The sequence below is a fragment of the Phocoena sinus genome, chromosome 10 (genome assembly GCF_008692025.1).
Source record: "Phocoena sinus isolate mPhoSin1 chromosome 10, mPhoSin1.pri, whole genome shotgun sequence".
Taxonomy (NCBI): Eukaryota; Metazoa; Chordata; class Mammalia; order Artiodactyla; family Phocoenidae; genus Phocoena; species Phocoena sinus.
Window position 1 is genome coordinate 95,141,895 of NC_045772.1, and position 23,565 is coordinate 95,165,459.

Genomic DNA, 23,565 nt, shown 5'->3' on the forward strand with positions numbered 1-23,565 from the left:
AAAGGAGTGACTGCACACCTACTGCAACATCAAATTTTTTTTAATAAAAAGAAATGAACAAAAACTGAGAATACTAAATGCCAGTGAGAATTTACATCAGTTGGAAAAAAAACTTCTGGAAGGACTGTAAACTGGTGACTACTTCCTTGGTTTGGTAGTCTCTACTAAAATTGAACATACAGATGCCTCATCCAGAAATTCCACTTCTTTGCTAACAAAAATAAATGTGATACGCGTCCAAAGAAAGGTGCAAAAAATTCACAGCAGTTTTATTCATCACAGCCCCGAACTGGAAACAACGCAGATGTCCATCCACTGTAAAACAGATAAATCGTGGTGCAACTGCATTATGAACTCTGAACTGTGACAGCACAAATAAGTATCGAAAATCTGATGAGGGGAAAAGCTAGACATAAAAGACTACAAACTTTTTGAAACTTGGAATGACAAGGGAAACCAGCCTAACACAAATTGTTGCATATCCTGAAATATTGCACATTTCCATGTGGTTTGTCCACTTATTCATCAGGTTTATTTCTTAATAAAACTAAGTGCTCTTTTTTCTTCAATGTTTACATCTCATTTCAAGTTTCACTTTCTCTCTGACTCACTTCCAGGCTGCAATAGAACCTTGTGCATGCTCTGTTGGATAATTTTTTGTTTCCTATATTAAATGTTAGTAAATGGTGTGTCTAATTCACTAAAAACTCAGCTCCCTGGGGGGGAGCCCGTGAGTTTAGTCATTGAGTTTACATGCATTGGTGTCAAAAAATGTTTCAAATTTCTGCTCAGCTCCTATCCTTCTGTGTGATGTTAGGTAAGTTACTTTGCTTTCTCGGCAATAAATAGGGATAATAAAATCACCTAGCTTTTATATTTGTTGTAATGCTATGAGGTTTAAATGAGCTAATGTCTGAAACACAAACTGATCTTAATAAATGTTAGCTTTTAGCTAATACAATTACCAGAATATATTTACAGGTTTAATGTAAATGGAGGCTACTTTATGTAAATATCTTTACAATAAATTTGTTAAAATTTTAAAAACTTCATATAACATTTCATGAAAATTAATCTACTAATAGAAATACACCCAATGTTTCCCTGAGCAGGAAATATTTGGAGATATCTATCTATCTATCTGCAAATAGATATGTACCTTACAACATACATATAAATCCAGGAATAGGATCAGAAATTGGAAAGACATTGTACTTTTTAATGACAATATGTCATCTGACAGAAAGTGCCACTAAAATTCAGAGGAAATGTGATACCAATCTAATTATATTCAGTCGAACTATATTTCAAGTTCATATGTGTAAAAACACATTCAGACAAATTACTGAGAACTGTAATTTCTCTCTCTCTGATTCATATGTTTTCTTTGTTAACAAAAATCTCTTGACCTTATTTTGATCAATTTTCTGCGCTGATAACTAAATAAATGTCTCAGGTACTTTTTTTACGCGGGCCTCTCACTGTTGTGGCCTCTCCCGTTGCGGAGCACAGGCTCCGGACGCGCAGGCTCAGCAGCCGTGGCTCAGGGGCCCAGCCACTCCGCGGCATGTGGGATCTTCCCGGACCGGGGCACGAACCCGTGTCCCCTGCATCGGCAGGCGGACTCTCAACCACTGCGCCACCAGGGAAGCCCAGTCTCAGGTATTTTTGACATTAGTTACTAGTTGAGACTATTGGTTGTCCCTTCACTTTTGCTTAAAACTCAGTCTCTGTGTGTACTTCAAATTGATGATTTAATGGTTTCTTTTAAGGTAAAATTTTGCTCTTTATTTTAGAACATATTTCTTCTTTTTGTGACTGCCTGACATTCCTGATTTGCACAACTTCCTTTTCTTAGATACTCCCCAAAATGTGGTTAATTACTTAACACATTATATTATCTGTTCTGTGTCTTTGAGATTTACCATTATTGACATTCATCTTTACTGTGCTGTTTTATCCTATTTTTCTTCATTGTACTTTAATAACTGGTAGAAAAAGGGACTTTTCCAAATTCTTAAAAATGCATACAAGTTATTATTAAATAACCATTCTTCCTTAAGGATTATTATTTTTAGTCTCTTTTTCTAAACACAAAAATGCCTATTTTAGAACACGAGATTAACGGAAGGGGAAGAATAAAATAAAGAGGAAATAGTAAGGTAAATGTCAAAGGAAGCCAGTGGTGTATAAGAGAAAGATAGCAATATTTATATAGTTTATTACATGTTATAATGTTCTATATCATACAATAGTACTTTCATATTATTATATCTGTTGTAGATTAGAACTTTGGCATTAAAGAGATAAATTTGTCCAAAGTTGTTTAGCTACTACATTTTGAAGTCAAGACTCAGGCCCAGGCTTTTAAAATTCCTAATCCAGCATGCTTGCAATGGACTGTGATGGAAACTTGTAACCAAATAATATGGAAAAATTGAAACCAAAACAATTTAGCCATATAATATACACTTTTAAAAAACACTTGTTTAGGGGGGGCTTCCCTGGTGGCGCAGTGGTTGAGAGTCCGCCTGCCGATGCAGGGGACACGGGTTTGTGCCCCGGTCCAGGAAGATTCCACATGCCGCGGAGCGGCTGAGCCCGCGAGCCATGGCCACTGAGCCTGCACGTCTGGAGCCTGTGCTCCACAACGGGAGAGGCCACAACAGAGAGAGGCCCGCGTACCACAAAACAAAACAAAAAAAAGTGGACAAAAATTTGAAAAGACATTTCTCTCAAGAAGATATATATACAAAGGGCCAATAAGTACCTGAAAAGATGCTCCAGAGGATTAGGGGAATGTAAATCAAAACCACTTCACACCCAGTAGGACAGCTATAATTGAAAAGGTGAAAAAATAACAAGTGTTGATGAGGATGTGAAGGAAATGAAATACTCATACATTGATGATGACAATGTATAATGGTGCAGCCTCAGGAGAAAACTATTTGGCAATTTTTCAAAAGTTTAAACATAGAGTTAACAAATGGCCCAACAATTCCACTTCTATGTATATATCTAAAAGAATTGAAGACATGTTCACACAAAAACGCATAGCAGCATTATTAATGAAAGCCAAAAGTGGAAATAAGTCACATGTCTATCAACTGATGAATGTATAAACAAAATGTGGTATATCCATACAATGGAATAGTATTCTGTTATCAAAAAGAATGAAGTACTGATACATATTACAATCTGGATGAACCTTGAAAACATTAAATGAAACAGCCAGACACAAAAGGCTACATATTATATGATTCCATTTATGTGAATTGTCCAGAATACACACATCATGAGAATTATATCAGTATGAAAATGTTACTTAAATATAATGCAACTGGCTGTACTATTATTTTTCCTCTCAGAAGAACTTCTTTGTTCACTGCTCTAAATCACCATTGGAAGTATTTCCTGCCTGGGTTAGTAGCCACATCTCTTAGTTGGCTTCTGTTTCTTCTTTTCTTTCAAGGATGCTAACTTAGATTTCAGCACCTCCATTATTTTAGGGATAGAGTGAACTCCTCCAGAAGTAAGCAACACACTAAAACATCTTGATCTTTTCTTTAAAAGTCCCTAAGTAAACATTAAGTAAGCAGATCCTTAAGGCCCATCTAAGTTAACATACAGTCAGTTACTTCCAAAAATATTGCTGTACCACAGCAGAGCACAAATTGGTGGTTGAAATAAGAAAATACTGACTCTCCTGTACTCCTACTAAATTTAGAATCTGCAGATTTAGGACCTGTAACATGCTACATCATAATTCTCAAATTAATTAATGTGCTGTAATAACCAATGAAAATTCTCAAACATCTATCTACTTTTCCTCCAGTATAAGGTAAGTGTTATTGCTATACACACTGCCTCTGTTGTTTTATTTCTATAGATTGAATTTCCAAGACACAGCCTCTAGGTCATGGAGACACCTGGGCACCCATGGACCAAAACCAATCCGTGGATGCATTTCCTTTAGTTCACATTGAGTTGTGGATCCTGTTTTGAAAAAGAAATCAAGGCCAACGTTTGAGTCAGGTTTTTCCCTCAGATCTGGTCTCTACTACAAAGGAGTTCCCCTGGTGTGGGAAAAATGATGGACCTTGTCATTGTTGCTGGTTTGGCATATAGGAAATGTGGTCTCTTATTCATCAGTGCTGCTGCTATTTCTGCTCCTGTTACAGCTGCCTGAGTTTTTCTTCTCCTCATTGCTGAACCTGTACATCACTCTAAACTCATGTGTGGTAGCTCGACAGTGTTCAACTCTGGCTATATATAGAATCACATATAGGAGAGATTTTTAAAATTCTGATGCAGACAAATGAAAAAAAATTTTAAAGTCTCATGTGAAGTCCAGATATCTGTATTTAAAAAAAGGAAAAAAAAAAACTCTCCAGGAAATTTCAATGTGCAGTCAAGGTCGAGAACCACTAGCCTAGAATATTTGACAGTGTTGTAGATTACTGAAAAGGGCCAAAGGGTATGTCATTTCTATATAAAATTAAATCGTTTCATGCATGCATACAAGCATATGCTTTTTAAAAAATATATATCAGATATTGTTGACCTTAAAAATGTATACACATACATACACACGAATACAAATATAGCGTAGGACACATAATTCTTTTCCAAAGTAGATTCCAAAGTAGATATTTATCTGCAAAATAAAATTTTCTCTTCCCTCAGAAGTATTCAGAGAAAACACTTTCTGCCTTCCTCTCTTGCCAGCAAGCACAGGAAGAATTACTTTTCTGATTGGTAAACTTTCAATCATTCACTAAGTTCTTCCTGATTCCAGATGGCAGTATCTTCTCTGAGCATGTTCTTTGTCACAAGTTCGTCTAAGTTGAAAAAGACTCCCTCAACTCAAATGAATGACTTATTACATGCCACCCTACCTCACTCACCCACACGTAACTTCGAAAAGTGAGAGAAGCGGGAATCAAAGGAAAGATATTAAGCCCGAGTTTCTCCAAAGGAAGGGAGCCAACAAAAGGAATAGGTGACACAGTGGAAAGAGCAGTAAAGTCTGGGTTACTTTTGATTGTTTCGAGTCTGACATACCGAAAAGCAGTTGGAAATGAGGACTTGTACTCCAGGAAATAGGCTGGGATTGAGAATTTGATTTGGAATCCATGCACAGAAAAGTGATTGACAAAATTATTATTAATGTTAGGGCAGTGATAAAGATTATTTCAAGTACATATTACTCCATTATTTAGAAGTAGTATCTATCAATAATGATAACACCACACTAATGCTTAAACTTGACATTGAAAAAAGTTATACCCGTGAAAGTTGCGTCACCAAATTTGAGACTATCACTATGGACACATAATACCTAAAATACAGCAGCTTAACTAAATATCTGTTACCCTTTCACATCTTTGCTGATGAGCATTTGATGAGTTTAGACTATTTAACTAAACAGATTAATTTTGTTTCCAGATGTGTTTTATTTGGATTACTTAATAACATGCTTTCCAAGGCACTGCTACTTTTAACATTCCATTATGTAATTCATCCACAAGTTGACTTTATATAAATGGTCTTTCTGGCTAAGCGAGCCCTACCTATAGGGATTATGACACTCAATTAAAAGCCATATCTCATCGAATTTATAGATTACTACAGAATGCATACCCTTTGTTACTTGGGAGCAGAGAGAGGAGACAGGGATCATTAATATTAAATTTGTATATTCCAAGGATTTATTATATAACTTATAATAGGTTCTCCACATACTAGTATTTGTTTCAGTTGTACATGGCTAGATCATCAATATTACTTTTCATATGATTAGAAGTCTACTTTTTAGTGAAAGGTAATTGCTCTCATTATGGAATGTTATAGTCCAGTAATAAAATTCAGTGTAGCGTTAACTGATTTGATAATCCAACACGTAATTACTGTCTGTTATGTTTCAGGCATAGATTGAATGATGGAAATAGCAAGAATAATAAAACATGATTCTTACCCTCAAAATCTAGAAAGCATTATTGTATTATGGCCTAGGCTTTGGATTCAGTTTGTGATGAGTTCAAATCCTCACTCTGAAAATGGTTACGCAAACCATCTGCATGTAACTTCTCAAAGTCAGTTTTTCATATATAAAATGCAGAACAACATATAAAGTGTTATAACAGCCCAGAAAAGAGGGAGTGTCAAAGTGGTGTTAGGAGACAGAGGTTGGTGTTCAAGGCTGACCTTCAAGGTCAGAAGCCTTGTGGGGTTAGTCTTTATGCTGAGAGACCCCTACATGTCAAGAAGCCAAGATATGTTCTCTAGCTATTTGATTAATGTAGGTCAAATTACTTGGACTGGGGTCTGGGAGAGATGACTACAGTTTAAATAATTGTATGCAGTGCATTTGGGTGGATCTTGAGGAAATCAACCCTATTGGCTATCAGCTAAGGTCTCCTGTCATTTTTCATACCTGCCATTTCTGAGCTCTGAGTGTTATGAGGGTTTCATGGGTAGCTGGGCTATCTCCTCAGTTATTTACCTTTAAATATTCTAGGCTTCACTTTCTTTTGCTTTGTTCCATCAAATATCACATCTCCATCTACTCTCCATTTTCCAGGAATTCACTGAATTTTTTCATCTGTTAGAACCCATTCACTTTTTAAATTGTTTTGAACTTATACATTTTTATTCCTTTAATATAAATTTAGTGGAGTTTTAGAAGAAATGGGAGATTAAAATCTAGGCTTAATACATTGTATTCAGTGCTAAATTTCTGTGAACCTCATTTAAAAATGAGATTCATTTTCTTTTATGACAGAACCTTGAATTATTTTGGCATAGAGTTATTTCTGTCTCATATAGATTATTTTGCAGTTTGGAAATCCACTGCATAATCTATGCCTCAACTTACTTTGATGTTAATATTATAAAGCATAGATGAGAAGAAATAGCTTTAAGGGTATTTTTAAAGTATTACCTAATTAATTACAGTGCATTTCAAGATGAGGAGTCTATCAATTCTTTCTATTACATTCATATTAAAAACCCTCTTTTTTTCTTGTCCTCCCTTCTAAATTGCTATTCCACTTTGGAGAAAATGCTGGAAGGTCAAAGAGCTTCTGCCAGAGAATATTTCTTAGGTAAAAGAACAAGTGGTTTATAGAGGAAAGTGATGCAACGTCTTCTGTAGTATTACTAAAAGTTAAAATTATTCCACATGTAGGCAGAAAACTAACTGAAGAGCAAGAAAATACTGCATGGATAGTAGTTTTCTTCCATATCATGCACGTGTTCAAAAACCTATTGCCTTGATTGATAAGGCTGAACACATTGCTCTTATCTTTTATTCACTGGGGAAACCCACCAAACTCTGGAGAGGGGAAGGAAATCATCAATCTCAATTGATCTCACTTACAGGAAGTTTGCAAAAATACGGAACTCCTTCAGCAGACTACTACTTGTGACTTTCCTCTCTTTTTAATATATGCAATGGCTGAAGACATAGTCTATGCTGATATCAAACATTCATCTTCAGAACATTCGTCTTCGTGTCAGAGATCTGGTAAGTTGGATTTAGATCTCTTATTAAAATTAAAGTTTTGTTTTTAATCTCCCTTATTTCTGTCCTGTGTCTGTATTTGTCTTACCGGAATTAGGAGACTGGATTCAAAGCAAAAGTTACTGAATGCAAGAATAAGAGTGAATGATTTCAATGACACCGTGTTATAAAGTTAATTGTAACTTTAGTCTTAATATGTAGAACTTTGCTTTTGGTTTTCATAGACCCTCTATTCCTTATATTTCTTGTGGTGAACATTTATTATACTCTCATGGTGACATCAATACACATAACCCCTTTCTCCTCTACAGCTTTACTCATCGCCAATCAAATCTGCCCTTTTAAAATAATATGATCAGCTCATTTACACTGAGAAAAATATCCCTGGCCATTATTCACATTGTTATTTAGCCTTTTGGAATTTGCATATTGGTAGGATAAAAATGTTAAGCTAAACTAAAGAGGCATAAGATGTTGCTATTTCATTTCCTGAAGTTTAGAATTAACGACTACCTGAGTAATAGAATGTGTTTGGAACATGAATAGATAGGCACACAGCTAAAGATAAGATTGTAACCTTAAACACAAACCACCTCAGAAATAATAGATTTTCAAATCCAGTGTATTTATACATGAAGCCTTAGGGAAATGTCCGTGTTGCATTTATATTCTCTTCTCTAGGAAAAGAATTTTTATATTGTAAAGTTTATAAAAATGTTTAAATAACTTAAAGTCTCCTCATGGTGCTTTGTCCTTGTGGAGTGGATCTGATGTTTTGCTTTTCTATTATTTCCCAAGAATGTATTTTTTCTTCTATATTTATGCATTTGCAGTTTTCAGGTGGATCTGGTGAGTTGCTTTCTCCAGCTGCAAGAGTCTGTTATTTTCTGTGTTTAAATATTATCTCTCTTAACTTGTGGAATAGAGGCTTTTCTGCTTTATTTTCTCAATAGACTAGGAGCTTTCATTTTATATGAGTTAACGGAACTTCGTTTGAAAAATAACATGGACTAGAACCTTACTCTTATTCCCCCCATTCCCCCCAAATCTCATATAATTGGTCCATTTTTCTAGAGGTTATTTTAACTCAGTTCAAGCAACAAAACCAGTATTTTTGATTCTACATTCCAGGCTTTAATTTCTTCTGTTTGGAAAGAACATTACTCTTTTCCTGGTTTAAAGATTTTGGGACAACATCTTTAATGCTGTCCAGTCCAATATTCTAATCTTAAAAATGAAGAAATATGAATATATAAAAATTAAATTATCTACCTGCAGTCATGCTTATGACCAGAAGTCAAATATCATATTACTCTTTCGCTGCATGTCTCTGTTGTGGATAAACGCAACTTCTGTTCTCATGTGTCATATCATTGAAGAGGGAAAGAACTATTTGATACATTGGATTGTAATGTCCTACAGAGTCCTACACAATTATCCCTGGCCTTTCTCTTCTAACTCGGTAAATTTCACTTATTTTGCTCTGGTTGTTGGCTCTCTCTTGCTCTTTAAAATTACCATATTCTTTTCCATTTCAGAGCCTCATATGTGTTGAAACCCTCTCCCTAATCTCTTAATCTTTGTATACCCAGCACCTCACACAGTACTAAGTACATAGCAGGCAATCGATAGATGCTTGGTAGGCGGATGAATAAATGGATGACTAAATAAATGGATTTCATTTATACTAAACACTTTAAATATTGTAGGTTCATCAGTTCTCCAAGATATAAAACAAAGAGGGCTATCACCATGACACTGAGTGAAATCTCAGTAACAAAGTATGATTTCACCGAGAATATCCCAGACTAAGATTCAGAAATTCATGCCTTTATAACCTTTACTTCAGGGGCCTAAAAGAGTGACCTAGTACCCCTTATATTAGTCCTTTCATGAACTCTGATGCTTTATTCTCCAGCTTTTTAAGTCTGTAACCCAAGTTCTTCACACTAGAAATGTGTGTTGGGATATTATCACATTCTTCTGGTGATGGCCTTGACTGGTATACTTTGCATTGTTTTGCCTAATAAAAGAAAATACATGGATTTCTTTTAGTGCTTTGAGAATTAATAAATTCTCACTAAAGATGTTTTACTTAATAACAATAATAATGTGGACAAAACACTCTATAATAGGATTCCACTAAATAAACACTCAGGTTAATGTCTCGGCACTTGGTTTTGTAATTGGTTATATTTCAACATCAGTTATAGTAGTGCACTCTCAGTATATTGTATGTGTGTGTGTATATATCACATATCTAGTGGAATTGATATACTGTAACTATTTGGGATAAGAGCCTATTGGTTTTAACTATCAACCCAAAGCTAAAAATGCCAGTTTCTTTTTATGATTTATTTATCTTTCAAGTACAAGAGATAGAGTAGATAGTGAACACCGTACTAATTTTGGTACAGTCTCAGCTCTGCTATCAAGTAACTGTGTGACTGTGGACTTGAAATCCCCATTTTTAACATGCGAATGTCGGACAAGATTATCCCTAAAATTACTTTTATTTTAAAATATATGATTTTATGCAATTACAATTACATGTCCCAGGAAATAGGTGTATTGTATAAAGGAGGAGGCATGAAAGAACGGATCAATCCAAATAAGTGAGTGTTGTCAGTAAGCTTATTAGAGACCGGAAAATTTCACAGTCTTATATAAAAACTTAGGGATACAGAGAGTAAATCATAGTTAAGATTAATACTGAGGAATATGTATGGTAAATCAACAAGGAAAAATTTACATCTATTCACAGTTTTCTAGGTCCCCCTTTTCACAAACCAGGGAACCAAATATGCTGTGTGTGTTGTGTGTGTGTGTGTGTGTGTGTGTGTAAAAGGAAGCTGGATCTACATATCTCAAAGGAAAGTAACTCAAGAGCATAACTGACAAAGTTTATTCAGCCCTTCCCTACCTCTTACTACCTAAGGAATTATTTACTGGGCTTATTAGTGAAATCTATCCAATTTTATAGATTCTCACCACCATGGAATTTTCCTGAAAGTTGAATGTGCAATGATTATCATCCTTCTTGTAATAGTAATTGTGCTGAGCATTTTTGGTAAGTAATTATCAATACCATTTATTTAACCCAAAGTATTTTAGCACCACCTATTGTAATTGTGTTTGCTGTTCAAGTGGTTCCTATACATTATAACTTCACAAAAAGCATGAAATTTGATACACAATTAAAATTAGAGATTTTCCATAGAACTTCAGATTGTGATATAATACATATCATGGATTCATTTCATTGATAAAGAGATTAGATTTATATTTTATGACCAAAATCATAAAGTACATTTTATGCACAATGCATTTCCCAATGCAGTTGATTGTGAGTTATACACCATCTTCTCTGGAGCTGCGGTCAGTGAAAGCAAATTAAATAACGAAGCATACTTCTGTTTAAGCTTATCCATATTAGTTACTCCTGGACATCATCATCAATCTTGTATTCATGGATGGGAAATTTGTCTAAAATCAATCAATTCAATCAAGTATTTTAAAATTATACTCATATACTGTGGATATAACTAAACATAGCCCAATTTCATGTGACAATTATTTAAATATTTTATTGAATAAATGCTTGGAGAAAAACTCCCAGATGATATATATATTCTAAGGAATTCAGATTTCCAGATTAAACCAAACTCTAGAACAGACGAAGGCCGTGTCTGCCTATGCTGCCCTTGTGAACGATATTAGAAATTATGAATGTCATTAGTGATTCGAGGTCAGTAGGCAGAGTCATAGAATTCAGAACTGAATGGGGCTCTAGAAATCAGCAAGGTCAAACCTCCAGTTGAGTGAACAATCCAAGGGCCAGAGTGATACGTGGTTTGACTAGTTTAATGTAACTAGTCAATGGCTGAATTGGGGCTTTAACATTGAGGGGAGGAAGCAAAAATGCTTAACATTAGACATCTCTGCTAGGACCTCCCTGGTGGTCCAGTGGTGAAGACTCCACGCTTCCACTGCAGAGGGCATGGGTTCAATCCCTGGTCAGGGAACTAAGATCCCACCATGCCAGGCAGTGGGGCCAAAACAAAAAACAAGAAACCATCTCTGCTATGTTTCCTTTTGTTATAAGATAATAGATTTGTTATCAAAACAGTTTTTTGTTAGTAAAACAGATTTGTTTGTTACTACAATCGATTTTAAAGATTTAATTGCCTAATACGCACTATTGTGACATTATAAATTACCAAAACTAATTTCAGTTCAGGGGCCACCAGAAAGACAGCTGTCTTCTTCATGGTCGAAAAATACTCTGGGCTCACCCTACCCTTCTATGTGTGCGATTTACATGCACAATCTCAAAAGGAACAGAATCATGAACTGAAGTCAAAACACATAAAACCCTTTCCGTGAATCAAGTGATACCTGATACAGTTAATAAGAACTCACAAAATACAAGCTATCCAGATGAGGCTTATATCCAGAGCTGGTTATTTTGTGTTTATTAAAATAAATATGAAAACTCCGAAAAAAAAAAAGTGAGTATCCTTCTGGTCCCAGGTCATATTTTTCCGATTCCCCTAAAGTTAGCATTAATAAGATTAACAAGAATGCTTGCAAAGGAACGTCCAAATCTTGGAAAAAGTAATGTTGTTTTTCCCTCTAAATTTTTAATCATTTAAATTACTATGGAGTTTCCACATTAATGAACTTCAGAGTCTCTAGAACCCAATGAATTTCTGCTTTGTATTTAATACAGAAAATATGTTTCTTCTTTTATTAGTTATCCGGTTCAAATCTGCGAGACATACTAAAGTAAATAATGAATCAAAAGAGAAATACTGTACTGGGCAAAATAAATCTGAAACAAGCACCTCAATAGGTAATGTTATTTTATATTGCCTAATTCCTGAGTAAACACGTATGGACAGTAGTGTGGATTTTACTTGGGTATATCTGAATAAAGAGGAGATTCCTCTACCCCTACAGAGGGATGGTTTAGATCATTGTTTTTCAGGGACCTATTATAGTCCTTGACAAAAATATTTAAAGATCCAAGACAAATGAGAAAAATAAGCTTATATAATGAGTTGTAAATGAATTTAGAGGTATTATATTGCAATAATTGCATTTTCTTTTTTTAACTTCTTTTGGGACATATGCAGGCACAGAATGTAATCAAAATATTTTTTTTTTTTTTTTTTATTTATTTATTTATGGCTGTGTTGGGTCTTCGTTTCTGTGTGAGGGCTTTCTCTAGTTGTGGCAAGCAGGGGCCACTCTTCATCGCGGTGCGCTGGCCTCTCACTGTCGCGGCCTCTCTTGCTGCGGAGCACAGGCTCCAGACGCGCAGGCTCAGTAATTGTGGCTCACAGGTCCAGTTGCTCTGCGGCATGTGGGATCTTCCCAGACCAGGGCTCGAACCCGTGTCCCCTGCATTGGCAGGCAGATTCTCAACCACTGCGCCACCAGGGAAGCCCCTCAAAATATTTTCATTCTTAAAATTCATGATCATATCAGGTAGCTTTTTGTCAATTTTTAATGTCATTACATGTAAAAACCTGTAAATGGTAACCTTTATCTTGCTTTCTCATCTGAATGTATTTACCTACTTTTTAAAGTCAAGAAGACACTCAGTCATTTGTCCTTTCTGTTTTCTTTATTATTTTAGTCCGTTATTTTAATTCTATATTGAAAAATGATATACCTTTCTTTTTTTGAACATGCATATATAATTCTATTAGAAAGACTCACCAGTCCATGTTATAGGATACATTCAAATTCTAGGAATTCATTAAAACTTTAAAATAGATTTTGATGTTCCCAAGCCCCCTTGACCACATTCTAAAAACTTTAATTTTTTTTAACTAGTGAGACTATGAGGGCAAATTCTGTGGGACATTATCCCCAGAACAAAAGCGTATTACTGTACTCCTATACCCTTGATACAGGTGATAACAGTGGTATTTAATAAAGCCTCTAGCTTTAAATTCTGTCTAACTTGTTTTCTAATCCTCCTATTGTTACAGATAATCCTATCTATAACAGGCCCTAGAATCCTAGTTTCAATCCAGCAGGAAAGGATACCAACTCTAAATTTGTTTCATCTTAATAAAATAATATTTTGTTGATTTGAGTCCTCTCCCTCTTTTTCTTGATGAGTCTGGCTAATGGTTTATCAATTTTGTTTATCTTCTCAAAGAACCAGCTTTTAGTTTTACTGATCTTCACTATTGTTTTCTTTGTTTCTATTTCATTTATTTCTGCTCTGATCTTTATGATTTCTTTCATTCTACTAACTTTGGTTTTGTTTGTTCTTCTTTCTCTAGTTCCTTTAGGTGTAAGTTTAGATTGTTTATTTGAGATTTTTCTTCTTTCTTGAGGTAGGCTTGTATTGACCTATGGTCAACTAATCTATGACAAAGGAGGCAAGGATATACAATGGAGAAAAGACAGTCTCTTCAATAAGAAGTGCTGGGAAAACTGGACAGCTACAGGTAAAAGAATGAAATTAGAACACTCCCTAACCCCATACACAAAAATAAGCTCAAAATGGATTAGAGACATAAATGTAAGACCGGACACTATAAAACTCTTAGAGGAAAACATATGAAGAACACTCTTTGACATAAATCACAGCAAGATCTTTTTTGATCCACCTCCTAGAGTAATGGAAATAAAAATAAACAAATGGGATCTAATGAAACTTCAAAGCTTTTGCAAAGCAAACTACAAACAAGATGAAAAGACAACCCTCAGACTGGGAGAAAATATTTGCAAATGAATCAAAGGACAAAGGATCAATCTCCAAAATATATAAACAGCTCATGCCGCTCAATATTAAAAAACAAACAACCCAATCCAAAAATGGGCAGAAGACCTAAATAGACATTTCTCCAAAGAAGACATACAGATGGCCAAGAGGCACGTGAAAAGCTGCTCAACATCACCAATTATTAGAGAAATGCAAATCAAAACTACAATGAGGTATCGTCTCACACCAGTTAGAATGGGCATCATCAGAAAATCTACAAACAACAAATGCCGGAGAGGGTGTGGAGAAAAGGGAACCCTCTTGCACTGTTGGTGGGAATGTAAATTGATACAGCCACTATGAAGAACAGTATGGAGGTTCCTTAAAAAACAAAAAATAGAATTACCATATGACCCAGTAATCCTACTACTGGGCATATACCCAGAGAAAACCATAATTCAAAAAGACACATGCACCCCAATGTTCATTGTAGCACTATTTACAATAGCCAGGTCATGGAAGCAACCTAAATGCCCATCGACAGAGGAATGGATAAAGAAGACATGGTACATGTATATAATGGAATATTACTCAGCCATAAAAAGTAACGAAACTGGGTCATTTGTAGAGACTTGGATGGATCTAGAGACTGTCATACAGAGTGAAGTAAATCAGAAAGAGAAAAACAAATATCGTATATCAACGCACATATGTGGAACCTAGAAAAATGGTACAGATGAACCAGTTTGCAGGGCAGAAATAGACACAGAGATGTAGAGAACAAACGTATGGACATCAAGGGGGGAAAGTGCCCAGGGGGGTGGTGGTGGGATAAACTGGGAGATTGGGATTGACCTATATACACTAATATGTATAAAGTGGTTAACTAATAAGAACCTGCTATATAAAAAAATAAATAAAATAAAATTCAAAAAATAAATAAAATAATAGAATAGACTTAAAATATGTAAAGTAAAACTTAATAGAACTAGTCAGCCATCATTCCTAATTCTTTGTCTACCTTCTCTGTATTTTATTTCTAGGACTTAAATTAGATGTTCGATAGGCCTTTGCTTTCTATCTTCCATTTCACTTAACCTCTCATTTTTGTCTTCATGATCATCAATTTGTGCTGAATTCTTGGCAATGTTTTCAGATATACCTTGTGGTTCACAAGTTCTCTCTGTCCCTGTTTCTAAGCTGTAGGCTCATTCACTGAGTCTAATTTCAATGATTATAGTTTTCAAACCTAAGGACTTAGTTTCAAACCCTCCAGTTAGCTTGTGATAGTCTCCTGTTATCTGATCATTTTGTAATTTATTCTTTTATTTCTTAAAATAATGTAAACATTATTTTTTATGATACATATAATTATTTAAATATCTAAAGTCCTCAGTGACCAAATCTCTTGTTTGTATTTCCTGCTAAAAAAATGTTGGCTTGTGTTTTAAAGTATTTGATTTTTAAAAATTTGACTGATCCTGATACATTTCTCCAAAAAGTGTTGATTTTTCTTGGTATGGTTTGATTCATTTAAATTTCTATTTTGGGGGCAGCAGTTTAAATCTCAAGTCAGTTTTTTTTCCTTTTCTTTTCTTTTTCTTTTTTTAATTTTTAGCTGTAATGTAGCTTCCACATTCATCAGCCAGGGACTTAGAAAATTTTTATACGCAGCAGTGGATGCACACCTTTTGTTTATTTCTTTTATGGAATTTACTCTTTCTTTTCAACATCTGTAGTTGCCCCCAATTCTGTTCTTTGGTTACTCAGACTAGAGAGACTTCAAATTGTCTACCAAAATTTTGCTCATTCTACATGGCACCAACATTGGTCTGTCTTAGGCTAAAAGTTGTAAAAACAGGAAATTTCTAAATTGTCATACTTTATTTCAAGTGTCAGCTACTCTCCAAAATCTGCCTGCTTTTTTTACCCTTCAATGGCTTCAAGTCATTGTGTGTATGTATATGTGTGTTTTTAAAGAATATTTATTTCAGGGGACAAGAAAGTATTGGTATGTGTAGGATACCTATGTGTCATCATCTAAATCTACTGGCAAATATTATAAATTAGATCTATTTGTTACCAGCACATTTTTGGATGCCAAGATCCATTTGTACAGGGGTAGATCATGAGTTTGGGGGGACAGCTATTACACAATTTTTTCCCAAGAAAAATTCTTCCAGTGTGATATATAATTCTCTAAAGGTCTGGTTCATTGGCAGACCACTAATTAAATTCTCTAATTTCTACTTTTCCTCCAAATTTTTATCTTCCTGAGGTTTGGATGTCCATTGCTTTATCCTAGTGTCTGTGCATTGCCTAGCTGATAGAAAGCATAATATATTTTTAAGAGAATTAAACTAAGTGGAGAAAGAAAAAAGAAACAAGAAAGAGAGAAAGAAACAATATACACATATTGCAATTCTGTTAATCTTTATTTTTTTTCAAAATCCACCTGGAGGAAAGCACTTACTTTTGTCAAAGAAAGCTTAGGCCATAATTTAACACATTTTGAGAATCTTTAATTAGTATACACACAGTATTAGGGATACAGTCGAAAGTTCCTTTCAATTACTTATCCTTTTTCCTTCCAGGTTGTTTCAACTCTTCTACTGCTAGTAAATCATGCCCCTCTGAAGACTGGAAGCTACATGGGGGGAAATGCTACTGGGTTGCTAAAAGTGAGAAATCTTGGTATGAAAGTAAAAATGACTGTGTCATGAAAAATTCACATCTCATGGTGATCCAAGACTTCATTGATATGGTGAGATATAAAATTTGGAGATTATAGCATCCTTCACAACTGCAATACCTTCTTTGTGTTACAAATTTGAAAATTTCTGTGAAATAAAATTTTTAAACCTCATTGCTATTAACTACACAATTATTGGTTGAATGAATCATTGAACTATATTATTATCTCAGGCTTTTTTTTGGCTAGGTATAAGAGGAATTCATTTGGTATTATATACCTAAGTTCTTCTCTACAAGAGACCCCACTGCTTACCAGATTTCATTTTAAATGTATGACATAAAATATCTATCTCATCTCCCATGTTTAACCCATCGCTCACAAAGGTTGCAATCAGATTGCATGGCAGCTGAAATTAAAGATGATGTTGGGGGAAAGGAAATACAGCATAGTCCTTCTCATTAGGTTTTGCTCTTTGTTGAAGAAAACAAGTATTTTTCTAGCTCTGGCTTAATTTAGATTGAAATTTTGCTACAAGAAGGTTGGACACTAAACCTTCTAAATAAGGCCAGTATTGATTTTATTTTTATAAATTTATTTTTTATTTTCTGGCTGCGTCGGGTCTTGGTTGCTGTGCGTGGGCTTTCTCTAGTTGTGGCGAGCAGGGGCTGCTCTTCCTTGTGACGCACGGGCCTCTCATTGTGGTGGCTTCTCTTGCTGCGGAGCATGGGCTCTAGCCCTTAAAGCCCATTATAGTGATCAATTCTACACGTGAATGCAACAAGGCAAATACTGATAGAACTGAAAGGGGAAATGGATAAATCCCCAATTATAGTTGGTGATGTCAACACTCTTCTCTGAGTAACTGACAAAACAAGTAGATAATAAATAAATAAATAAATAAATCTGAACAACACTATCAACCAATCACACCTAATGGATTTTACAGAATACTATCCAACAACAGCAGAATACACATTTTTTTCCAAGGAACGTTCATGAAGACAGATCATATTTTGGGACCTAAAAATTTACAAATACAGATATCACACAGGGTATGTCTCAGACCATAACAAAACTAAAGTGCAAATTAGAAACAGAAAGATGTTTGGAAATATCCCACACATTTGAAAGTTAAACATCACACTTCTAAATAATGTATGGGTCAAAGAGGAAGCATCAGGGCAAATTTTTTTAAAGCATATTTTGAGTTGAATGAAAATAACAATATAATGTCAAAATTCATGGGTTTCAATTTAAGCAGTTTAGAGGGAAATTTATAGCATCCAATGCTTATATTTGAAAAGAAGATAATGTAGAATCATTACTCTAAGCTTCTACTTCAAAAAAAAAAACTATGAAAAGAGCAAACTAACCCAAAGAAAGCAAGCGAATGGAAGACTTACACTACTCAATTTCAAGTCTTACTATAAACCTAAATTAATAAATATGGTATAGTATTGGCAAAGAAGAGAGTTATAGATCAACAAAACTGAATAGAGAGGCCAGAAATAGACTCACACAAATATAGTCAACTGATTTCTTTTGACCGTAGTGCAAAGATAATTCAGTGGAGAAACACCATTCTCTCTTTTATATGTCTAATGACTATTTTCCAACAAACAGCTTTGTCGTTTAGCATATGAGTTAAGCTGCATGTGACAGAGTTCCAGAATTGCTGTAGCTGAAACAAATGGATGTTTGCTTTATTCATTGAATCTAAGACACTTTCAATGATAAGATGTATCATTAGTACCCTTAAAAGAAATAGTGCAATTAAAAAGCAAAAACTAAGCTGCCAATTAAACTACCATAAGCCATTAGATTATTCAATGTTTCCAAAGTCAAAGTGTTAAAATAGGGGAAAGATCTACCTTAGAATATATGTAATAAGTTATGTCACTCACATTGTAGTCTAAACTGCTATGAGATTTCTGCTCCCATCAGTAGGGTGCTGTGTCTACTTGTTTCTGATTGGTTCACCACTAGAACCAATCACAGTTCACAGTCTAGCCATCAGGGGAGAAGAAAATGATGAATAGAAGGATATGAACTTACACTTTAAATGCTGAATTAGAATTTCAGTATTTTTTGATTCTATCCCATTAGTCAGAAATTAGGTCAGTCACATTGTCACACTTAGCCAAAAGGGAGGCTGGGAAATATCACCTTTATTATGGCTGGCCATATACTTTGGCTCAGGGGTTATGTCACTGTACAAAAAGAGATATTAAAAACCTATGGGGCTTCCCTGGTGGCGCAGTGGTTGAGAGTCCGCCTGCCGATGCAGGGGACACAGATTCGTGCCCCGGTCCGGGAAGATCCCACATGCTGCGGAGTGGCTGGGCCCGTGAGCCATGGCCGCTGAGCCTGCGCGTCCGGAACCTGTGTTCCGCAACGGGAGAGGCCACAACCGTGAGAGGCCCGTGTACAGCAAAAAACAAAAAACCTATGAACAGGGCCTTCCCTGGCAGTCCAGTGGTTAAGACTTTGCCTTCCAATGCAGGGGGTGTGGGTTCGATCCCTGGTCGGGAGCTAAGATCCTACATGCCTCCTGGCCAAAAAACCAAAGCACGAAACAGAAGCAATATTGTAACAAATTCAATAAAGACTTTAAAATGGTCCACACCAAAAAAATCTTTAAAAAAACCAAAAACAAACAAAAAAACCTATGAACAGTATGTGTCCCATCAGCTCAGAGATTGCTTTCTTTCTGTAACTTTCCCTGTGTATTCTCTTGCCTCTAGATATTATTTCATACTTGTATTTAGTAGTAATCATTAACATTTATGCAAGGAGCATTTATTATGTGCCAGGAAGTGTTTAATAATATTATTATTTATTAACAAATCAATAATAGCTCTTTGAGATAGTACTATTATAATCTGAATTTTAGTGATTGGAAAAATACAGAAGTAAAAAGATTGAATAACTGTGCAAAGATGTGTAGTAGTAAATAGTAGTGCTAGGACTCAAATCAGGGAGCTGGACTCCACATCTTTTATATCTACTAACATTGTACGTAATTGTTGTTTAGCAGTCATCCCATCGAGTTGCAGTAAAATTTCCCTCCACTGTGATCTATTTGAAAGCATGGAGCATGTCTAACTTGTTCATTCCCAGCTTCTAGTGCAGTGCCAAGCACATAGAAGGTGCACTTGCGCTATTTTTCTTGCATCTGTCAGAATCACTTCGTTTCATGTAACATTTCCTATTCTCTTTAGAGTTTCCTATGGCGGAACCTACAGGCTTCAGCCTCTTATTGGGTTGGTTTGAGGATCCCTCCTGGAGAGGAATTATGGACCTGGGTGGACAATAGCACTTTTGACCCCCAGCTGTAAGTTTTGTTGCATTTTTTGTGGTTTTAATCCCATATTGTATGTGACAAGACAGAGACGTTTGACATTGTTGGCCCTGAACTGATAGAACAGGTATAAATTCCCTGACTCTTACACTCTGATAAATATTTCTATAAAATGGTTCACACAGAAAGTTGAGAAAGAAAAGAAATCTCCCTCCATCCACTCAGAAGATTTATGTGAGAAACAGGATTTGTCCCACTGCCTGATTTTGTCTTTTTATCTAAAAGGTAAATTAGCAAGTATAAACTCTCTTATGAGTGCACATGTTTAGTTTACGAAACATAACTTCCTGCTTATTTCTTACAGTGATCAATTTTCAAATGATAAAAAAGTCAGAGGTAATATTTTAGCTATCTCTAATGAACTATTAACTTCTCTGGAGAGAGGTTTTGAGAAATAAAGCTAAAAGTGGGAAGAATTGGCTTACCCATCATACTGTTGTGTATTTAAATTGTTTGAATGATTATGTTTTCACCAAAAAATTAAAAAATATTTCCTTTTAAGTCTCTTGACATATGCATATATTCACGGCTGGCGGAAAGGTAACCATTTGCTTTCTTTCTACAGGTTTCCAAAGGAAGACAAAAAGCCACGGACCAGGAGTATGAAATGTGTCCTGGTGTCTTATACTGAGATAGCTGAAGAAAGCTGTGAAAAACATCATCAGTGGATTTGTCAACTGTAATCCACTCGGCAGAAAATTGGTCTCTATTTGTCTGACTGGGAGACACCACATGAAGCTTGAGCTCAGATCATAAGAAAGTTCAGAGGGTTGCATGTGTCCTCGAGGGCTGTGTGTGTGTGTGTCCATTTATGATTCATGTGGGTATAGTAATATTTCTCAGAAGTGTGGAAAGGGCAATAGAGAAAATGTTTTAGAAAATGAGTTATGATGTATAGATTTTTACATGTGAATGATCGATGTAGTTATCCAATCATCCGTCTTATTTTGCCAGTATTTTTGGAACTACAGTCTTTATTTTTTCTGCATCTTCCCTCTATGATATCCTTAGCTAATCACCTACATTCTCATGATTTCAACTACCACATACAATGCAATGCCTATCAATGTTATATCTCTGGTCCAGATCATTCCCTGATCACTAGACCTGTATACCGTCCTGCCTGTTTAACATAGCAAATCTACAATCTCAAAGGTACTCCAAACTCAGCATATAAAAATAATTCATTAAATTTCATCATAAAAGGAACCATCTTCCAGCACTCCATATCTCAATAAAGGACATGCCATACAAGACAATTATGCCATCTATAAACCAGCTGTGGTCTTGTTATAACCCTCTCTTTCACACACAGCTCTAGGCTGCTATCCCCTTTCCATCTCATATCACCAAGTTTTACTTATTTTTTTTATTAAATCTCTCTCAAACTTGTCCTCCTCTCTCCATCACCCCTTTTATGATCTTAATACAAAGGTACTAAAATATTAAATAACTGCAATAACAACATCTTCCTGTTTTACTTTTCTTCCATTTCAATCATTCCCTGCCTTGAATTCTGTGATGTTTTAAAAAATATATACTGACAATGCAATCTTCCCTTTAAAAAATACCTCAATATCTTCCTTATAATAATACCAAATTCCATAACACAGCCTAGTAATCCCTATCAGGTTTATCCTTTCCTTACTTATTCTGTCTCTTCCTACACCAAACACCCAAACTCTCAGGACCACAACTCCATTAAACTAATTTCTGGAACTCATGCTGTATTTCACCACATTGCCTTCACAGAAGTTGTTCTCTAGACCTGAAATTCTCCTTCTTCTCTTCTCCATCAGGTTACCTCCCAAATATTCTCTATATCTCTGCTCAGCTTTTAAGAGCTTTTCCTTGAGCTCCATGACAAGGTCAAATATTCCGACATTATATTCCCCTCCCCAGCACTTACCACATTTTAGGTCTTACCTATACAAGTCTTTTGAGTGAATATTTGATTAATGTCCTCTGCCCTCACTTGACTGTACATCACATAAAGACCCAATATCTGTTTTTATATTTTAAGTGCCTTTTAAATTACCTACTACATAATAACTACTCAAAAAATATTCATTACATTAAGTTTTCTCTAAGAGATCACAGAAGTAAAACGCTGATACGTGGCTAGGGAGATGGGGTGCAAAAGAAAAAGACTCAGCTGATGGAGGTCTAATTGTTAGGTCATTAAAAGTCAACTGAAGGGGGCTTCCCTGGTGGCACAGTGGTTGAGAGTCTGCCTGCTGATGCAGGGGACACGGGTTCGTGCCCAGATCCGGGAAGATCCCACATGCCGCGGAGCAGCTGGGCCCGTGAGCCATGGCCGCTGAGCCTGCGTATCCGGAGCCTGTGCTCCGCGGTGGGAGAGGCCACGGCAGTGAGAGGCCCGCGTACCGCAAAAAAAAAAAAGTCAACTGAAAACCCAAGTATTTGTCTGCTCTGTGACTGATATAGAAAGAGAATCCTATAAATACTGAAGAAGCTTATAAGAAGGGTTAAGTGCTTCAGAGACAAACATTTTTGTGATGTTTATGCTCACCTCTTTACCTTGATTATATCCTTACAAGTTTTCTTGTGTATTATCTCATAATACAAACCACCTTATATATGCTGAGTTGGACATTGTGTATAAACTGGTAAGCAAAGCATTTACATCGTGGCATGTTGGTACTACATCCCAACAACAAAAAAACATGTTTTATTTTATGGACACAGTAGTGTTCATAAAACAATTATGAAGGTCAACAAAGAACACGTGAAAGATTAACAGAACCCAGTGGCCAAGAAGACTCAAGGCAGAGGTTATAAGACAATTGGTGTGGCACAAGGAAATTGATTTGTCCGTATGTGCTGACCAATGTCAGAGTGGTGTCTGGTGGCAGGGAAGCCCAATGATTGAGTAAAAGGAGCTCTTTGGGAGCAAGACCCAGAGTGAAGTTATGACAAAATGAGAAGAAGGGAGATAGTGAGGGAGAATAGATCACAGCTGAGATAGGAACCAATAAGGACAGAAGGGCCCTATAGAGCACTCAGGAAAAGAGGGGACAGAAAGACCAGAACTAGAGAGTGCTCAGCAGGGGTGGTTAGTGACTTCGAAGTGCTTGCTGAGAGAGTGGACACCAGAGATAGAGAAGGCTAAAGACAGAGTTGTGGAGGCCAAAGAAGTTCCCCGCACAGGTTCCTTACACAACAGCCCAGCTTCCACCATTGCTACAGCAGAGATCTTGCTGCAAGAGCTGCCAGCAGCCACCCTTAAGGTAGAG

The 23,565-nt window shown here is 35.8% G+C and overlaps 1 protein-coding gene across 2 annotated transcripts; it reads left to right on the forward strand.

Moving 5' to 3' along the window:
• Positions 1-7,312: 7,312 nt before the first annotated feature.
• Positions 7,313-22,596, forward strand: LOC116761276 (killer cell lectin-like receptor subfamily F member 1). Of its 2 annotated transcripts, XM_032647048.1 has the most exons (6): positions 7,313-7,528; positions 10,509-10,595; positions 12,282-12,380; positions 16,847-17,016; positions 20,169-20,281; positions 20,874-22,596. In XM_032647048.1, the coding sequence occupies exons 1-6, from the start codon at positions 7,456-7,458 to the stop codon at positions 20,989-20,991; spliced, it is 660 nt and encodes a 219-aa protein (XP_032502939.1). In that variant the 5' UTR covers positions 7,313-7,455; the 3' UTR covers positions 20,992-22,596. The 2 variants fall into 2 exon arrangements, with proteins under 2 accessions (XP_032502939.1, XP_032502940.1); XM_032647049.1 differs by lacking the exon at positions 10,509-10,595.
• Positions 22,597-23,565: the final 969 nt, after the last annotated feature.

Coding starts and splice junctions, on each gene's coding strand:
- LOC116761276 (XM_032647048.1), top strand. CDS start 7,456: ATGGCTGAAGACATAGTCTATGCTGATATCAAACATTCATCTTCAGAA. Junction 10,596..12,281: donor AATTGTGCTGAGCATTTTTG/GTAAGTAATTAT, acceptor TTCTTTTATTAG/TTATCCGGTTCAAATCTGCG. Junction 17,017..20,168: donor TCCAAGACTTCATTGATATG/GTGAGATATAAA, acceptor TATTCTCTTTAG/AGTTTCCTATGGCGGAACCT.